Source organism: Rhinopithecus roxellana, chromosome 14 (genome assembly GCF_007565055.1).
Source record: "Rhinopithecus roxellana isolate Shanxi Qingling chromosome 14, ASM756505v1, whole genome shotgun sequence".
In the NCBI taxonomy this organism is placed as follows: Eukaryota; Metazoa; Chordata; class Mammalia; order Primates; family Cercopithecidae; genus Rhinopithecus; species Rhinopithecus roxellana.
In genome coordinates this window covers 116,135,426-116,156,645 of record NC_044562.1, presented here as the reverse complement: position 1 = coordinate 116,156,645, position 21,220 = coordinate 116,135,426, and the positions used below count along the sequence as shown (strand labels likewise).

The window sequence follows — 21,220 nt, the reverse complement described above, 5'->3', positions numbered from 1 at the left end:
GCTGTTTATTTATTTATTTTTTTTGCCTCTCTTGCTGTTTCTAATTTCTTTTTCAGCCCCTATGAGGTCACCTATGTCTGTGCCTATGTCTGTGATGAGTATATTTAACCTCAGGGCCAAGACAGAAGATATTGGAAGAGAAGCAGAAGTCGCTGGCTCATTTCCCAGTTTCTTTGTTTTTATGGAAAAAATAAAAGCATTTCCTGTCAGAACTAGGTACCACATTTTTGAGACTCCAGCTGAGCTTGAATAGTTCATTAATTTTGGCACTCTTACATGAAATAAAAGCAGTTTTGGAAAGTATGCCTCTATCTGGGTTAATTAGTATACGAGAACATTGGGACTTTAACACTTTTTTTTTTTTTTTTTTTTTTTTTTTGCTTCAGCAATTCTTGTAATTATTTTGCTTAAGTTCATGCTGTATATGAACATATAAAAACAGCTTTATGTATTCATCCTGTGATAAAAGCTAACTGGAATATTCATGGTATTGAAGGGACATTTTGGGGAAGGGGAAGTATACAGACTGTATTACAGAGAAATTTGAAAGAAACAGAAGAGACGGAGGTTGGGGAAAAAAGATGAAGCTGTCTGAGTAAGAAAGGATGTCTTAAAGAATGAACAACAGCAAAAGGAAGCACCATGAACAGCCTGTTCCATTTTGATGTCTGACTACACATATCCCAGCTTCATTTTTATCATCTTAATGTTCGTGTCATTACTGACATCCCTGACTTCTGTAACTTCTGAATGCCTCTTAAGGAATCTCTCCAATTATTTGAGTTTTTTGCAGATATTTACAAGCATTTGGCTTCAAGGTTATGTTACATGACGGCAAACAAATGCTTAGTCATGCCATGAGTAGTATAAATGCTGATGCTGCCTGCAGCATACATCAGTTCCAAGTGGATTATTTTTCCCTCTTTGTTTCCACCAATTTGTTACAACACAACTGGCACTCGATGCCCAGATTGAATGGTACATCATACCCTCTCTTTGGCTCTTGAAAAATTACAGAACCCCCTTTCCTGCTGACATCCTCATAGGTTTAATATTTCAGTTTAAACTTCAGGGTAATGTGTAGATGCATTCTTGTAAGTTGTCTAGTGCAAAAGCATGAGATGGACAAGAGGAAGGTTGGAAAGTACCTACAAAAGACAAACTTCTAAAAAACTATATAAGTTAATTTAGTCAAAAGTATTTTCCTTATTTCAGGTAATTAATTATCTAGGCTGTCTGGCTAGATGGGGAATTAACAAGTATTTAGCCATGAAACGTGGATCAGATACTTCACATGATTATTTTATCCATTCTTTCCTATAACATTATAAAGTAATTATCATCCTTTTGCTGATAGGAAAACTGAGGTTAAGAGAAGTGAAATAAATAGTCTAAGGGCATGCTGTATGTTAGTGCATTTATAAAATTTATGAAATTAATATTCATGGCAGATGAGTCTAAATCATCTGAGATTATATTTTGTACCCTTCTTCCTACATGCATGTGATCACCAGAGCCAGTCCTGGCCCCAAGCTGCAGGGAGATGGAACATATGTGTTTTAATTAGTATTACTCAGGGCCTTAGAATGTATCACAGAGAAAATGACATCACAGATGCTCCAGTGTGTCATACACTCTGGCTATTTAAGGTTGTGTAATAGAATCCTACTCCAACAGGGGTTTGGATGCATATGGCAAAACAAATCCCAGAATTCCTTGTCCGTTCAGTTCAGGATGGAAGAATTCTCCCGCAGGACCCTTGCAATGGGCACTCTGCCCTGTCTGAGGAATCCTCGAGGATCCTGAAATGGGCTGCCCTCGATCCAGTGTGTCACCATGTCTCCCTAACTCTAACCACCCCAGGAGGTAAAAGAGCTTTCTCCTCTATTATACACAAACACACACACACACACACACTCCTTTCCTTCGACTCTTAAGAGTTCTTTCCTTCCTAATAGATGCTCTCAAGAGACTACAGAAAAGTTGGAACTGTTCCATATCCATAGAAATATGCAGAAACATGTGTGGTTATCCCAGTGACTGGTGGGCTCTTCTGGCATTCCCAACCAAAGATGCTAAATGCCCTACAATGTGTGGGGCCATCTGCATAAATACAAAATGTCCCTCCCCAGTATCACTGAATCCATGAAGAGTCTTCCTCCATCCCTTCTTTTTTTCACTTACTTCTCAATACTCCCTCTCACAACAATTTATTCCATCAGGTGCCCTGTGGGAGAAGAGATGAAGTGGATTAACATATCACCCCTAAAAGACAACCTACTGTTCTGGATTGTGATCTCTTCTGATCCAGGTTCTCCCAGTTTCTTGGCTCGCAGTATTCGGTCAACCTGCTGAATACTCTTTATTGGCAGCTACTCAGAAGGCCACTGCTTGAAAATTTCAGCCATTGGGGTTGATTTTTGCTGCCAAAAACAGCAGTTGTTGAAGTCTGCTACATATTACTGGCTCATCCATACAGGTTTTTTCTTTTTTTTTTTCCAATATGGAAAACATTTGTCCTGCCAAAGTCATGCCTACCCCCAGCATGGGAGTTGACAGAATTCCATTTGCTTCTAGTAGGGGAAGAACTGACCTCTATAAATTACATTTTTTAATAATGGTTTTGCCCAGAGAAATCCAGCATTGCCCCAGGTCTTTCTCCAGATTCATATAAGCTAAATGAGGTGAAGATTTTGACCTGAGCACCTGGGTGGATGTTATGCTCCATATTAAGATGTGAAAAACTGCCTGGAAAAAAACTGTCTAGAGAGAGAAGGGAACATCAGGGGTTCAGCTTTGGCCTTGTTAAGTTTGAGATGCCTCTTACACATCTAAATGGATTTGTCCATATGACAGTTGACGATAGGAGTTAAGATTCCAAGGAGTGACCAGGGTTAGAGATGTACATTTGGGACAGGTAAGTAGTTCTAAGTCCTCGGCCTGGTAAAGATAACCGCTATGGTTTGAATGTGTTCTCTCTAAAATTCATGTCGAAACTCAATTCCCATGGTTGTGGTATTAAGTGGTGGCACCTTTTGGGAAGCGATTAAGTTGGGAGGGCTCTGCCCTCATAACCTGAATTAGTGCCTTTTAAAAAGGCTGGGAAGAACCAGCTTAAGCCCTTTTGCCATTTGTCCTTTCATCATGTGAGGGCACAACATTCACCACCTCCAGTGGATGCAGCAACAAGGCACCATCTTGAAAGCAGGGAACAGGGTCCTTGCCAGACACCAAACCTGACAGCACCTTGATCTTGGACTTCCCAACCTCCAAAACTGGAGAAAATAAATTTCCACTCTTTGTAAATGCCCTAGTCTCAGGTATTTTGCGATAGCGGCAGAAATGGATTAAGACAATAAAGAGAAAGACAGCATAAATTTAGGAAAGAAAGTCATCTTGGATTGGATAGCTCTAACATTTAGAATTGCTGAATATAAAATCATCAGTAGGTTCTGAGTCTGGTGAATGCTACTAACAGGCGGATTGTCTAGTTATGATGCTGACACTAATGGTTAGAGTGTCAATTGTACTAATCCTATTGTTTTTCCCCAACCGTAAAATAAAGAGTGAGATATATATGGTTACTTTAAGGTGGTAAGATTATAGATGATTTTTCATTTCTTTCTTGTCCTTTTTTATATTGTTCAAATTCTCTACAGTGGACACATGACAATGTTATGAAACAAATACAATAAACATTTTAAATCTTAATAGCCTATATATTGTTTACAGTGCATCTCAACCATCATAAGAGCATGCACACCCCATCACATTATGATGTGAACACACACTGTAAAGGTGAACATCTTCTTTGTGATACTCAATGAATTATGTCTATAGGCATTTAAGTGGTTCTAAAAGTCTAGAATAATGATGCTCTGGCAAAAATCATAAGGCCAAGATGTCAGTGTGGCACAGTGTGGCATTTTGGACAAAATAGAAGCATATTTATTGAATAAACAAAAGGTCACAGTTAAAAGTCACCCTATAAGAGCCTATTCGTTAGCTTGAGAAGTGGTTTACAAGCATGTTCCTTATGTTTCTGTATACTTTCCAACTCTCCAAATGTGTAGGGATAGCAAAAATGCAATCAGGGAAATAATTCTTGGCCACAACTCACATTCCAAAGGAAAGAATAACAACAACAAAATACCCAAGCAAAACCATCAAACCACATCCTGGTGAAAACCTTTAATGTGCTGCTAGGACATCATCTGGTCCCCATCATTACCAGCTGTGACTTGCATACCCAGGAAAGGCCAGACTTCAGCAATAGGAACTAAAATCAAAGGCCCATGATATAGCTTTGAAGTTGAATGTGTTTAGCAGCATTTTTAACTAAGGTGGTGACTACAGAATTAGAAGAAGGGATGGACAGGGTCAGTATAAGACAAAGTTGCTAGGCACTATTTATAAAAATATGAGGAATCTTTGCAAATCAAGATAGGATAGTAACTTCCAGGTCTATCACAATCTTCCATTTTTACCTTCAGTCAATGTGAATTAAAAGTCTACTTTGAGCAGAGTACATATGGGTGCTTGGATAGATGAGATAATAAGACTGAAGCACTTTACATAAAATGGAGAATGCTGGGCACAGTTGCTTATGCCTATAATCCCAACACCTTGGGGAAGCCAAGGCAGAAAGATCACTTGAGCCCAGGAGTTCAAGACCAGCTTGGGTAACATAGTAAGACCTCAACTTTACAAAAAAAAAAAAAAAGAAAAGTTTCATTAGCTGAGCATGGTGGTGTGTGCCTGTAATGCCAGCTACTCAGGAGACTGAGGTGGGAGGATTGCTGGAGCCTGGAAAATAGAGGTTTCAGTGAGCTGAGATTGCACCACTGCACTCCAGTCTGGGAGACAGAGCAAGACTAAATAAATAAATAAAATGGAGGAGAAATTAGTAAATAATCTGAAAGTAACATAAGCAAACATAATCTTAATATCAAGTTATCACAGCTAGAGTACATAATTCCTAGAACACTTATTAAAAGTTCTGCTGTAAGAAGCTTATCTTGATTAACTTATTTGATCACACATTTCCCTGCCTAGGAACCATTGTTCTATGGAATGTGCTCTAGGCCTACAATAAAAGCAACATTTTCCTAAATTCTTTGTTCATGAAACCCTTTACCCAGAGCATTTCAAAAGAGTTGCATTTCAAAAAAAAAAAACACACTTGCTAAAAATCCTTCCAGTAAAGATTAGGCTCATCTAGGATTAATCAGGAAACAACTTTGGAGAAGCTGGAGCAGAGTTTGGAAAGAGAGAGGTAAATAATTTGGTGGATAAGTGAGTGGAAGGCATGTTAGGCTGAAGGAGCATGCCACGGCTTAGAGGTTGAACTCGTTTGGCATGGATGAGAACAATTTACATTCACAGAAGAAACACGAATTCCAAAGTAGGCTTGGTTCAGGGAGCTTTCTCTAAGAATACTGCAGCAGTCCTGGCACATCGGGTAACTAGAAAAGTCAACCAGCACTTTGAATCATAATTACTAAGAGGTCAGTGAGAAGAGAGCAGGTAAAATCTTGAAGAATCCATTATCCTTATAGATAACACATCACAGAAGAGAATTCTTAAATTGGTTTTTAAAAATGTTGTCCTGAATAATTCAAGAGTTGCCACAAATTTTTAATGACCTCAATATTTCAAAGCTAGCATATTTTTAATTCATTTTTATTCATTTGTCTAAGTTTTACTTCTCCCTTGTAAAGCTGTATGCTTTACTATAAGACAAATTAACAGTACCATTTAATGCATTTTTTCCTTCTAGAATCCAGAATTATCACCCATAAGGCAGAAACTCTGCCAGTTATAATCCTATCCTCAAAAGACATCATCAAAACGCTGATTCATACTGACTAAACAAGCTGCATATTAATTACTCATTTCAATGTCAGCATGTTCATTATATATTGCTCTTTCTAGGGGAAGGAAAGATAAGGAGATGCTAATGCTTCCAGGGCATTTCATTAAAATGCACAACGCTTAAAAAATAAGTTGCTTTTGCCCTTTAACTGAATTATGAAGAACAAACTTATGAAAATTATAGTGGAATTGAAGGCTTTACCATTTAAAGACAACAGCACATTTTTTGTCACTTTTCATACATGTTTTCAGTGGCTCAAATCTATTTGAGTTATGCAATGGTCTCCCCAGTCCATACTACTACATCCTATGCCTCTTGTTCCTCACCGTAAGCTCTGTCTCACCAGAATGGCATGTGCTGGTAATGCCTGGGGTGACAAAGAGAATTGGACATAGTAGAAATTCATCTTGGACTGTGTTCACCTGCTGGTCCAATTACAAAGGCTGTTATCAGAGTCGGGTGGGAAGCCTGAGTACATTATGGTAAACCTTCTCAGAGCTGCTCCTGCCCCAGCTTCCTGGACACATGTATAAGCCCGAGAGAGGGAGATAGAGCTGTAATAGCTAATCAAAATAATTATGTTTGGTAAATTGTGTAGTCCTTCTGTTCCTATTTCCCTACCAGAACATGAGGCAAAGGGAAGAGAATCCAGCTCTCTTTCATTTCCTACCACATCCCACTCCCCTGACACAAACCCCAGGCAGGTTGGTTATGATGTCAGCTCAGGTCTTCCTTGATGGTGAATCAATCCAGCTGCCAACAGTGCTGAGCAGAGAAACAGGAAAAACTGAAACGGCCAGTGGGGGAGCAAGGAGCAGGTGGGTCCAAAACCAGGAAAGCAGATGCAGAGTAGTGTCAGGGGGACAGAGCTTACAGAAGAGCAATAAGAGGATCAAACTGAGCAGGGCTGCTGGGTGCCTCCAGGGTGAAACTGCTTGCAAAGACATTTGAGGCACCCTTTAGAGGGCCCCAAAATGCTGGTGGGTGGTCTGGCAGGGGACCCAAAAGTCCTTTACCAGCAAGTAGGAAAGGCTAGCAAAACTAGTGGAATTTGAGCTGTTCTTATTAATGTGACCTCATGTGGTCCTAGCTGATGAGTCCTAGGAGAAATGTGTGGTATATATGAATCTGGGGAGAGCTCCCCTTTCTCTAATATCAAACAGATGTCTGTAAACTAACATTGTAGGAGAATAAATTTGAGGATTCCAAATGACTAATGAAACATACCAAGTTACTTTTTTTTTTTTTTTTTTTTTTTTTAATATTTCAAGCTTAAGTACAAAGCATGGGGTGTGAGCTAATCATGGTAGGCAAGAAAGATGGAAAAAGGTAGAGAGAGAGAAATAGTTCATGGTTCAATAAACACCTATTGTGCTCTTGGCTCTTTGTTGGATTTTTTGTTCATGGCCATTGTTTTAGCTGATCTTCAAAAGGAAAAAAACTGAGTCAAGCATTATTATCATCATTTTACAAGGAAGAGATGAGTTTCAGAGATAGGAAGCAACTTGTAAGGAAGACCACACAGTTTCTAAGCATTAGAGGTAAAATCTGAATCAAGGTCTATGTGATATCAAAGCCTATGCCTGTACCCCTAAGCATGAGCAAGACAACACTCTGGGGTGCAGAAAGAAAACATTAAAATTCCTAATTAGATTTATTATTTTTGACCTATACTTACCAGTAAGATCATTTTAATCCAATCCAGGTAGTGACATACCACATCCGGTTCACAAAATATCCTGAATTAAGAGGGGTTGACAGAAGGATGGCAGCATTCTCCTCATTCGTTGATCAGCTTTTAGTGTATTATGATGTGCTGTAGTTTATGTGGCCCAGTAAAGTCTCTTATATTGAGTTTCTAACTAATATACTTCAGAGAATAGACTAATGGCTCCAAAACATCCCTCTAAAGAAGCAAGAGATTGATGTAAACACTAATGGTGTATACACATGTGAAGCGTGTGAGCGTGATCTCTTTGTCAGTCACAAAAAAAGAGAAACGATGACACAATAGACTCGGACTCAAAGTCAGGCAAAAAAATTCTTTTAGTTATCAAGCCTATTTGAGGTATGGGTTGGTATTCATTATTTAAACATTGCCTTTGCCTGTGTTACATATTTGCATGCACTGTGCTTTTGGAGGTGTTTTTTATTTTCAGTAATGAATATTATTGAAACCAAGTATATCCACTTAGAAGCCAATCCATGAATCACTGTTTCAAATTTTAAACAAATAATTTCAAAGACAATAAACTATTTGGAATAAATTTAATATTAATAAAGTTTAGTACTAGTAAGTTTAGTATTTTATGCAGAACAAAATGATTGGTCATCAACAAATATAAAGCTTTAAAATATTATATATTTCATCTTTGCTCCATTTTGAAACTTTTCTCTTTTGGAATAAAATAGACATAATGTATTAATTGAATGGGATATATATGAAATTCATAAAAATAAATTTATTTCTATTAAGAATATATGTTCAAAAAATCTGATAGAGTGTGTTCTCAAAAAAATTGCTGGCTGCTCCACCACACATCAGAGTGTAGTGAATATGGTGTGGCATATTAAAAGTTATTGATAAGTACTTTTAAGCAAATAAATAGAAGAAAAAATACTACATAGGCATGATGTGTACCTCATAGAGTAAGAGATGTTTGGAAAACAAAGAGTAGGGGAGACAGCCTTAACTTAATTTTAATAAGAAGGCTGAAGTCATCGGAGGGTGACCATACATCGCTGTTAGCCTTGGCTTATGCCTGCTCTTCCACATCCCCCCAGACAATGTCCCTTTCCCCTTCAAAGAGATCTGGTTTAAATGATAAACTTTACAATCATTCTAATTATACAGAAATTTAAATTTTTTTTAAACTTCTTCACATGACTTTCTCTCACTCTTTCTTTTTACCCTGACCAAGAAAGAAAAAAAAAGAAGTATCTTTTTTCATGACCAGTTCTTTCATCTGTACACAGTATCCTTTAAGCTATGACAAATTGATGTTACAGTTTTTCTTCCTTGCAAAATCCATCTCTCTCCCTCTCCTTAGGATCCTTCTTCCCCTGCCTATGAATGTATCCAGGTCTTGCAAAATCTAAAATTAGAATTCAGAAACATTTATTCTGAGATGCACGTCTCCCTTTGAACAGTTTTCCCCCTTTTATTTGGAAAACTTTCTAAAGGAAAGTCCTTGCTTGCTACATTTTCTTCCTTCTATACTCAACACTGTATTGTAATTGCTGTCTTCGAGTTTCCCACTGACAATGCCACATCAAACACCCTGTTCTTTAGCTTATTCCACAGAAAGTTATTGAGAACTTATTGGAGGACTATGCAAGAATCCCACACCTTTAACAAAAGAATGGCCCTTCTCTACTTTCAGGACAGTCAGAGAGAGTGTGAAAGGAGGAAGCTACCACCTGCCTACTTAGCCAGATGGACTGAATTGATTGGTCTTCAGATGGTCCCAACCACACCATCCCTCTCTGCAAAGGCATTTTCTTAACCTCCCTCCCCCTGCATCCTTACCTCTCTGAATACTTGAAATTATTGACCAGCTTCACCATCTTAAAAGTTTCTATTATTTTGGTCTATTCTAGGACACTGCAGAATGTAGTATAAGTAATACGTTATTTGGAGTCCGAAGGATCTGGATCTGAATTCTAGTTCTGCCCCTCACTATTGCTTGCTGAATCCATCCAAGTCATTAATCTCTCTGAGTTTCAGTTTCACAGTCTATCAGATGAAATTATGATGCCTAAATCACAGGCTGTTTGCCGCTAATCTTACTAAGACTATTTTCACATGAACATTGTCTAATTTTTTGTTATTATACTTAAAGTTTTCAACTGCCTTAAGTGGCACAACTAACTGGACTGATTGTGCTTTAATCCACATTAACTTGCAATAGAATCAAAAGCATCTTGATTCTATTGGTCACTTTTGATCCAGTGTTTACTCTTCATATACTTGAGTCCAGGCTTTAGGGCAATGACACTGTTTTTATGAGAATGAAACCAGCCCAACTGTCACACAGAAATAATATTTACAGGTTTTTAATAAACATAGAAATTGACCCTCCATATTAAAACTTGACACTTATATTTGTCTTAACTGAGTTTCTTCCTCAGGAAACCAACCCTTAGGCAAGGGACTGAAACTCACTAGATCACCACATCCAAAGAGATGCCGGACACCTCGTTTATCAGGCTTGCTTCCTGACTCCTCTCTAATTCCTGTTTTCCTCTTTCCCCAATATATAAACACCCCAATTTTGTTCACTCGGGGAGACAGATTTGAGAATGACCTCTCATTCTCCTTGGCTGCAGCACCCAATTAAAGCCTTCTTCCCTGGCAATACTCATTGACTCCATGATTGGCATGCTGGGTAGTGAGCAGCAGGACATAGACCCTGGAGGTATAACAGCAAGAATTCAAGACAATTAAATGTACTGAGACAACTGAGACACTTTCTGTATTGTGCCCAAGAGCTGACTTCCTATCCATTGATTCTTCCTATCCATGAGCATGGTATGTTCTTCCATTTGTTAGTGTCCTCTTTTATTTCACTGAGCAGTGGTTTGTAGTTCTCCTTGAAGAGGTCCTTTACATCCCTTGTAAGTTGGATTCCTAGGTATTTGATTCTCTTTGAAGCAATTGTGAATGGAAGTTCATTCATGATTTGGCTCTCTGTTTGTCTGTTACTGGTGTATAGGAATGCTTGTGATTTTTGCACATTGATTTTGTATCCTGAGACTTTGCTGAAGTTGCTTATCAGCTTAAGGAGATTTTGGGCTGAGACAATGGGGTTTTCTACATATACAATCATGTCATCTGCAAACAGGGACAATTTGACTTCTTCTTTTCCTAACTGGATACCCTTTATTTCTTTCTCTTGCCTGATTGCCCTAGCCAGAACTTCCAAGACTATGTTGAATAGGAGTGGTGAGAGAGGGCATACCTGTCTTGTGCCAGTTTTCAAAGGGAATTTTTCCAGTTTTTGCCCATTCAGTATGATATTGGCTATGGGTTTGTCATAAATAGCTCTTATTATTTTGAGGTACGTTCCCTCAATACCAAATTTATTGAGCGTTTTTAGCATGAAGGGCTGTTGAATTTTGTCAAAAGCCTTTTCTGCATCTATTGAGATAATCATGTGGTTCTTGTTTTTGGTTCTGTTTATATGCTGGATTACGTTTATTGATTTGCAAATGTTGAACCAGCCTTGCATCCCAGGGATGAAGCCCACTTGATCATGGTGGATAAGCTTTTTGATGTGCTGCTGAATCCAGTTTGCCAGTATTTTATTGAGGATTTTTGCATCGATGTTCATCAGGGATATTGGTCTAAAATTCTCTTTTTTTGTTGTGTCTCTGCCAGGCTTTGGTATCAGGATGATGTTGGCCTCATAAAATGAGTTAGGGAGGATTCCCTCTTTTTCAATTGATTGGAATAGTTTCAGAAGGAATGGTACCAGCTCCTCTTTGTATCTCTGGTAGAATTCAGCTGTGAATCCATCTGGTCCTGGACTTTTTTTGGTGGGTAGGCTATTAATTATTGCTTCAATTTCAGAGCCTGCTTTTGGTCTATTCAGGGATTCAACTTCTTCCTGGTTTAGTCTTGGAAGAGTGTAAGTGTCCAGGAAATTATCCATTTCTTCTAGATTTTCTAGTTGATTTGCGTAGAGGTGTTTATAGTATTCTCTGATAGTAGTTTGTATTTCTGTGGGGTCCGTGGTGATATCCCCTTTATCATGTTTTATTGCATCTATTTGATTCTTCTCTCTTTTCTTTTTTATTAGTCTTGCTAGTGGTCTGTCAATTTTGTTGATCTTTTCAAAAAACCAACTCCTGGATTCATTGATTATTTTGGAGGGTTTTTTGTGCCTCTATCTCCTTCAGTTCTGCTCTGATCTTAGTTATTTCTTGCCTTCTGCTAGCTTTTGAATGTGTTTGCTCTTGCTTCTCCAGTTCTTTTAATTGTGATGTTAGAGTGTCCATTTTAGATCTTTCCAGCTTTCTCTTGTGAACATTTAGTGCTATAAATTTCTCTCTACACACTGCTTTAAATGTGTCCCAGAGATTCTGGTATGTTGTATCTTTGTTCTCATTGGTTTCAAAGAACATCTTTATTTCTGCCTTCATTTCGTTATGTACCCAGTAGTCATTCGGGAGCAGGTTGTTCAGTTTCCATGTAGTTGAGCGGTTTTGATTGAGTTTCTTAGTCCTGAGTTCTAGTTTGATTGCACTGTGGTCTGAGAGACAGTTTGTTATAATTTCTGTTCTTTTACATTTGCTAAGGAGTCAATTTTGGAATAAGTGCGATGTGGTGCTGAGAAGAATGTATATTCTGTTGATTTGGGGTGGAGAGTTCTATAGATGTCTATTAGGTCCACTTGGTGCAGAGATGAGTTCAATTCCTGGATATCCTTGTGAACTTTCTGTCTCGTTGATCTGTCTAATATTGACAGTGGAGTGTTGAAGTCTCCCATTATTATTGTATGGGAGTCTAAGTCTCTTTGTAAGTCTCTAAGGACTTGCTTTATGAATCTGGGTGCTCCTGTATTGGGTGCATAGATATTTAGGATAGTTAGCTCTTCCTGTTGAATTGATCCCTTTACCATTATGTAATGGCCTTCTTTGTCTCTTTTGATCTTTGATGGTTTAAAGTCTATTTTATCAGAGACTAGGATTGCAACCCCTGCTTTTTTTGTTTTCCATTTGCTTGGTAGATCTTCCTCCATCCCTTTATTTTGAGCCCATGTATGTCTCTGCATGTGAGATGGGTCTCCTGAATACAGCAGACTGATGGGTCTTGATTCTTTATCCAGTTTGCCAGTCTGTGTCTTTTAATTGGAGCATTTAGTCCATTTACATTTAAGGTTAATATTGTTATGTGTGAACTTGATCCTGCCATTATGATATTAACTGGTTATTTTGCTTGTTAGTTGATGCAGTTTCTTCGTAGCCTTGATGGTCTTTACATTTTGGCATGTTTTTGCAATGGCTGGTACCGGTTGTTCCTTTCCATGTTTAGGGCTTCCTTCAGGGTGTCTTGTAAGGCAGGCCTGGTGGTGACAAAATCTCTAAGCATTTGCTTATCTGTAAAGGATTTTATTTCTCCTTCACTGATGAAACTTAGTTTGGCTGGATATGAAATTCTGTGTTGAAAATTCTTTTCTTTAAGAACGTTGAATATTGGCCCCCACTCTCTTCTGCTTGTAGAGTTTCTGCCGAGAGATCTGCTGTTAGTCTGATGGGCTTCCCTTTGTGGGTAACCTGACCTTTCTCTCTGGCTGCCCTTAAGATTTTTTCCTTCATTTCAACTTTGGTGAATCTGGCAATTATGTGTCTTGGAGTTGCTCTTCTCGAGGAGTATCTTTGTGGTGTTCTCTGTATTTCCTGAATTTGAATGTTGGCCTGCCCTACTAGGTTGGGGAAGTTCTCCTGGATGATATCCTGAAGAGTGTTTTCCAACTTGGTTCCATTTTCCCCCTCACTTTCAGGCACCCCAATCAGACATAGATTTGATCTTTTTACACAATCCCATACTTCTTGCAGGCTTTGTTCATTTCTTTTTCTTCTTTTTTCTTTTGGTTTCTCTTCTCGCTTCATTTCATTCATTTGATCCTCAATCGCTGATACTCTTTCTTACAGTTGATCAAGTCGGTTACTGAAGCTTGTGGATTTGTCACGTATTTCTCGTGTCATGGTTTTCATCTGTCATTTTGTTTATGACCTTCCCTGCATTAACTATTCTAGCTATCAATTCTTCCACTCTTTTTTCAAGATTTTTAGTTTCTTTGCGCTGGGTATGTAATTCCTCCTTTAGTTCTGAGAAGTTTGATGGACTGAAGCCTTCTTCTCTCATCTCGTCAAAGTCATTCTCTGACCAGCTTTGATCCATTGCTGGCGATGAGCTGCGCTCCTTTGCAGGGGGAGATGCACTCTTATTTTTTGAATTTCCAGCTTTTCTGCCCTGCTTCTTCCCCATCTTTGTGGTTTTATCTGCCTCTGGTCTTTGATGATGGTGACGTACTGATGGGGTTTTGGTATAGGTGTTCTTCCTGTTTGATAGTTTTCCTTCTAATAGTCAGGACCCTCAGCTGTAGGTCTGTTGGAGGTTGCTTGAGGTCCACTCCAGACCCTGTTTGCCTGGGTATCAGCAGTAGAGGTTGCAGAAGATAGAATACTGCTGAACAGCGAGTGTACCTGTCTGATTCTTACTTTGGAAGCTTCCTCTCAGGGTTGTACTCCACCCTGTGAGGTGTGGGGTGTCAGACTGCCCCTAGTGGGGGATGTCTCCCAGTTAGGCTACTCAGGGGTCAGGGACCCACTTGAGCAGGCAGTCTGTCCGTTCTCAGATCTCAACCTCTGTGTTGGGAGATCCACTGCTCTCTTCAAAGCTGTCAGACAGAGTCGTTCGCGTCTGCACAGGCCTCTGCTGCTTCCCCTGTTGTTTTTTCAGCTGTGCCCTGTCCCCAGAGGTGGAGTCTACAGAGACAGGCAGGTTTCCTTGAGCTGCTGTGAGCTTCACCCAGTTCGAGCTTCCCAGCGGCTTTGTTTACCTACTTAAGCCTCAGCAATGGCAGGCGCCCCTCCCCCAGCCTCGCTGCTGGCTTGCGGTTAGATCGCAGACTGCTGTGCTAGCAATGAGGGAGGCTCCGTGGCCGTGGGACCCTCCCGGCCAGTTGTGGGTATAATCTCCCGGTGTGCCCGTTTGCTTAAAGCACAGTATTAGGGTGGGAATTACCCGATTTTCCGGGTGTTGTGTGTCTCAGTTCGCCTGGCTGGGAAAAGGGATTCCCTTCCCCCTTGCGCTTCCCAGGTGAGGCAATGCCTCGCCCTGCTTCAGCTCTCACTGGTTGGGCTGCAGCAGCTGACCAGCACCGATTATCCGGCACTCCCCGGTGAGATGACGCCAGAACCTCAGTTGAAAATGCAGAAATCACCGGTCTTCTGTGTCGCTCGCGCCGGGAGTTGGAGACTGGAGCTGTTCCTATTCGGCCATCTTGCTCCGCTCCCCACCTTTACCCAATTTCAAACTCTTTGGGACTATGGGGCAGTGGAAAGGCTAGAACTACTAGTTTTTAAAAAGTAGCTAAACATAACCACCCTTCCCCAACCATGGACTTTCCACCTGAAACAGAACCAAACTGGAGAGAAAGACAAGATGCCTCAACTAAAATCAAGTTGGGAGTGTTAATTATATGTGACTGGACATTACACATACTTGTCCCAGGCTGTGTTTTATGTCTTGTTCATAAGACATTTTGCTACTAAGAGTGACCAGAAAAGTCAAGGGACTGCCTAAGTGTTCATCCAGAGGCTGGGTCTGCCTCAGGAAGAATAAAAGAAAAAAAAAAAAAACAGGAAAACACAGTTAGTGGGAGGCAGAAATAAAATTGTGTAACTGATTTAGTTACTTTCTAATGTAGTCCTCTGCTCTGCTGTTCCTGGCCCTTTCAAGTATCTCCCCGCTCATTAAGACACTGGTCCTTAGCTATGCCCAAAACTGCAGAGGTGCACCCTTCAAATTCAAGGCTAACAGGATATACATTTAAGCTTACGAAGCCCATTGTGAGAGACACAGGAAACTGGAAAGATGGAAAAAAGTGCATTGCATGGAGCCTCCAGGAGCAGGATGCTAGGATGCTAGGTTTCCGTTTTGACAGTCAACGCCATGAACCAGGGCATAAAAAAAGGAACTGCAGTCTGCTGTGTTGACTGAAATTTGAAGTAAACATAAGGAAGAATAATGGGAAGTAGAGTTAAGACAGGAATTCTAGGAGCAGGCACAAAGACAAAGGATATTAGTTTGACTTCATAGACTTTTACTACCAAGAGTCTCCATGTTAACATCACTTTCCGACATCCCTCAGCACATAGCCCAACTAGTCCTGCCATTGCCAAGCACACATGTTGACTCACTGCATTCAAATTACTTAGATGAAAGAACTCTTTTAAAAGTTATGTCCTGAGAAATTAAAATTTTATCTCAACTTGGTTCTTTGTAGAGCACAAGAAATTGTTACCGAAAACTTTCCATCCTCTGATAGAAGGGTCAGGCAAATATAGATAGAAGGGAAGTTAGGCTCAGTCTGAGAAAGTGACTGTAAGCAGTGATTTATGGGCAGAATTCCTAGGGTGGGGGTAAGGGCAACAGCCTCAACACTGTAGACAAAGGAAACAATGCTTTATAATCTACTGAAAAAATGATAAGTCAAATTACAGAAAACATAGAACTGCACAGATAAAAGCACATTCCCCCAGGGCAGGAAATGTAGAGCATTTAAAATGAGAAAATTTCCCCAGGCCCACTCCCTTTATTTATCTTTGTTTCTCTCCTTTTTCTGTCTTCATTTCTCATTTCCTGTATTACTGACATTTTAAAATAAATCTACAGGAGTTATGTCAGAATTTTACATATATATGAACTAGTTTGAATATCAAAAAGTTGCATTTTTCTCTAAATAGTGATACAAATTTAACATTTGCCATCTAGAAATAAACAAGAAACCATAATCCATAAAGCTTTAATTAACTGAAATACAGAGAGCATGATATGGTAATACATTTAGTGTTGTGGCTAAGAATAAATCATTTTTTTAAATGGTTGTTTCTGAAAAACTTCCACTTTTCCACACTTTTCTACTAAATGGGAAGCTCTATTTTCCTCCTCATTAAATCTACTGTGCTTAATGGGTTTAAAATTCAATGTATATTGATCAACAACTGCTTCCTTAAATCATCTTCCTACACTGATTTTGCAAGTTTTCATATTTACAGCACAGGTAATAAGAAAGAGTTATGTAATGATTTATAGTTTTTAAAACATTAGAATACATTTCAAATATAAGGCCCCTTAGGCTACTCTGTATAGCCATTCTTAAATGCCCTTATTTTGATTACTTTTCCTATGTTTTGACTAAAATATTCTTTGATTTAAAAGAATTCAGTCTAGTTGATTACTTTCATAGTGATCATATTTCAAAAATTTACCCTCTAATGTTAAGCATTTCTATTTGGCAGACGCTATACTAACAGCTTTACATGAAATAAGTCATGGAATTCTTACAACCACTTTACAAGATTAGTATATTTGTATATTTGCATATAGGGTAACCCTCAGAGTAACCCCATAAGACTCTCACATGTACTATCCCACACATTACCATGAAAAAGACTAAAATATAAAGTGGTGGGGAGTCCTGGGACAGGGCCCAAGAGGGCACAGCTGCCCCACTGAGATGCTCAGCAGTTCCACATGAAACTGCCTGTACAAAATTATGACAATGAGAGTAAATCTAACATAGTGGACTCCATCTTGCTTCTGACCTCTGAGCTGCCTTTGCTCATTCCTGGGCATAGACCAAGCTAACCATGGGAGGAATTTAGCTTATACTTTAACTTTGAAGCAAGTATGATAGTAGTCCCTCCTTAAAACTAACTCTATTCCCCACTCCAACCTCAGCCACTGTTTGAGGGCTGAAATTGACTTTGAAACTGACTTGGTAAGACTAATGAAAGGCCACAAGATGAGGATTCTGGGAAGAGCCTGAGTTCTGCTAAAATGTAAACAAAGTTTCTGTAGTCCTTTACTGCTCAGGGGTCACGTGGTAGTTTCTTTCCTTTGCATCCTAGTATCCCAGAGTTCAAGCTGACTCCTTCCATTGTTGGTCACTCCTCAACATTTAATTGGAAGGAAACATTACTGAGCTTAAGTGTTATGCTTAATGCAGTAAGCATGACCCCTTCTTGATATGCAAAAACTTACACTTTGTCTTATCAACTGTTATGGGTTGAATTGTGCACCCCTCTCAAAGAAAAGTTTCTTGAAGCCATAACCCCCAGTACCTCAGAATGTGACTTTACTTGGAAATAGGATCTTTATAGAGGTAACCAGTTAGTACGAGGTCATTAGGATGGGTCCTGATCCAATATAACTGGTGTGTTTGTAAAAAGGAGAAAGTTAAACACAGAGACAAACACAAAGGAAGATAACAGGAAGACACACAGGGAGAACACCGTATGAAAATGGAAGATTGGAGTGAGGTACCACAAGCCAAGGAATGCCAGAGATTGCTGGTAAACCCCCAGAAGCTAGGAAGAGGCAAGGAAGAATTTCCCCTACAGATTTTAGAGGGAGTATGGCCTGCTAGTATCTTGATTGGGGGCTTCTTGCTTCTAGAACTGGGAGACAGTAAGTTTCTGACATTTTAAACACCCAGTTTGTGCTACTTCATTATGACAGCCCTAGAAAACAAATACATTAACCAAGCCTCCTTCAGGTTTCCTTTTTTTCCCCCTTCATTATTATGTTGAGTTTGACTGGCTGCAGCTGAATGGCTGTTCTGACATTCTCTTTTGGCAAATTATCTTTTCTTGGTTTCAAAGAGAGAATTTAATCTTAGTTCATTGCTGCTACAAATGAAGCTGTAAGAAAAGAGTTTCACTGTTAAAGGAAGTCCCCATTTTGTGTTTCAAGACCTAAGGAAGTTTAGTGATAAGATCCACAGAGCTCTGGCTCATACAATGCCTTGGCATTACAGCTTTAGTGCAAAAGGCAATTCTTCCTCCCTCTCCCTCAAAATGAATGAGAGTTTAAATGACAAAAGACATTGTTTGGATGACAGCTCAGCCTCTGCCAATACCATCTTGCATCTGCAAATCTGCTTGTCACTGACTACATGCAGAGGAGAGCAAAGGATATCTCTATGCTTCAGAGATACTTCTAGCAGCAGTAAGATCCATCTCCACATTGTAACCCATATGCCTGCAGGCACGACAGTGTTCCCAGCTACCCACAAGTCTATGTGAATTAAAAATGTGGAGCCCTGTTCCCGTCTTTTCTAATAATATAGGTGAAATGTAACTCTCTGGGATAGAGGATAAAACCAATCTTACAGCCTTTAATTATAGTGAGATTTTTTTAAAAATTCCAATTATTTCATTATTTTCAGGGGCCAAAATATTTATTGACACCACTTTATCACAGAATGCTTCCAAACCATTCATCTGGTAATCTATTTTTTTCTTTCTTTCTTTTTTTTTTTATTATACTTTAAGTTCTAGGGTACATGTGCATAACGTGCAGGTTTGTTACATATATACTTGTGCCATGTTGGTGTGCTGCACCCATCAACTCGTCAGCACCCATCAAGTCATCATTTATATCATGTATAACACCCCAATGCAATTCCTCCCCCCTCCCCCCTCCCCATGATAGGCCCCAGTGTGTGATGTTCCCCTTCCCGAGTCCAGGTTTCCTCATTATTCAGTTCCCACCTATGAGTGAGAATATGCAGTGTTTGGTTTTCTCTTCTTGTGATAGTTTGCTAAGAATGATGGTTTCCAGCTGCATCCATGTCCCTACAAATGATGCAAACTCATCCTTTTTTATGGCTGCATAGTATTCCATGGTGTATATGTGCCACATTTTCTTAATCCAGTCTGTCACAGATGGACATTTGGGTTGATTCCAAGTCTTTGCTATTGTGACTAGTGCTGCAATAAACATACATGTGCATGTGTCTTTGTAGTAGAATAATTTGTAATCCTTTGGGTATATACCCAGTAGTGGGATGGCTGGGTCATATGGTACATCTAGTTCTAGATCCTTGAGGAATTGCCATACTGTTTTCCATAATGGTTGAACTAGTTTACAATCCCACCAACAGTGTAAAAGTGTTCCTATTTCTCCACATCCTCTCCAACAACTGTTGTTGTTGCCTGGGTATCAGCAGCAGAGGTTGCAGAAGATAGAATACTGCTGAACAGCGAGTGTACCTGTCTGATTCTTACTTTGGAAGCTTCCTCTCAGGGTTGTACTCCACCCTGTGTGGTGTGGGGTGTCAGACTACCCCTAGTGGGGGATGTCTCCCAGTTAGGCTACTCAGGGGTGAGGGACCCACTTGAGCAGGCAGTCTGTCCATTCTTAGATCTCCACCTCCGTGTTGGGAGATCCACTGCTCTCTTCAAAGCTGTCAGACAGAGTCGTTCGCGTCTGCACAAGCCTCTGCTGCTTCCCCTGTTGTGCCCTGTCCCCAGAGGTGGAGTCTACAGAGACAGGCAGGTTTCCTTGAGCTGCTGTGAGCTCCACCCAGTTCGAGCTTCCCAGCGGCTTTGTTTACCTACTTAAGCCTCAGCAATGGTGGGCGCCCCTTCCCCAGCCTCCCTGCTGCCTTGCGGATAGATCGCTGCAGACTGCTGTGTTAGCAATGAGGGAGGCTCCGTGTGTGTGGGACCCTCCCGGCCAGGTGTGGGATATATTCTCCTGGTGTTCCAGTTGGCTTAAAGCACCGTATTGGGGTGGGAGTTACCCGATTTTCCAGGTGTTGTGTGTCTCAGTTCCCCTGGCTAGGAAAAGGGATTCCCTTCCCCCTTGTGCTTCTCAGGTGAGGAGATGCCTCGCCCTGCTTCAGCTCTCACTGGTCAGGCTGCAGCTGCTGACCAGCACCGATTGTCCGGCACTCCCTAGTGAGATGACCCCAGTATCTCAGTTGAAAATGCAGAAATCACTGGTCTTCTGTGTCGCTTGCACTGGGAGTTGGAGACTGGAGCTGTTCCTATTCGGCCATCTTGCTCCGCCCCCCTCAATCTATTTTTTTCAACAGCAGATATTAATACAGAAAACAGAAAGCTACGCTTCACTGAGAGCTTGCTATGCTCTCTATCCATACTATTCTAGGTGCTCTACCTTCTCACATTGACTCCTCATATTGACTATATAGGGTGCATGCTACTGTTACCCTACCTTACAGCTAGGAAGACTGAGCAATGGTCACCTGCCCAATGTTCCTCACCCAATTTTGCAGAGTCAATACTTGAAACCAAATCTCTGACTTCAGAGCCAGCTCAGCTATCCTGCCTCTGTTGAGTACTCTTAGGTGTCATACATTGTTCTAAGAACAAGGGAGAACAAGATTTGTTTTTAATGACTATATTCCTTGTGGTCAAGGAACTTACAGTTTAGGAAGGAGAAACAGTAAATAACCATCTCATTATAAATAAATCTATTAATTCCAGAAACATAGCTGTTATTACACTGCCATACCTCATCATATCAAACTCTCTTAATACATGATGCCAAGGACTCTCCCTCTACAGAATGTATTTAAAACAAGGATCTTCAGAGGAAATAATCTAAATGGATAACAGAAAATGAGATAATTAAAATATATACATATGCTGACTTGAAACCCAAATTGAAATAATCTAGAAGACCAGCCAAACTGCCCTCTCTTGATAAACTTAGTGAGCAGTCATAGATAGTCTGGCAAAGATGGCCTTCCCTTTCTTTCCTGGCCAAAAGCTTCCGGAGGAGAACTTGTTGTCTCTCCTCTC

The 21,220-nt window shown here is 40.0% G+C and overlaps 1 protein-coding gene across 1 annotated transcript in view; it reads right to left on the bottom strand.

Moving 5' to 3' along the window:
- Positions 1–21,220, bottom strand: part of LOC104658696 — a 258,849-nt gene that overhangs the window by 97,472 nt on the left and 140,157 nt on the right. The window contains exon 2 of the mRNA XM_010358782.2: positions 2,185–2,227. Within this exon, the coding sequence (XP_010357084.1) occupies positions 2,211–2,227 (17 nt within the window). The 3' untranslated portion in view covers positions 2,185–2,210. The remainder of the gene's footprint in view (positions 1–2,184; positions 2,228–21,220) is intronic.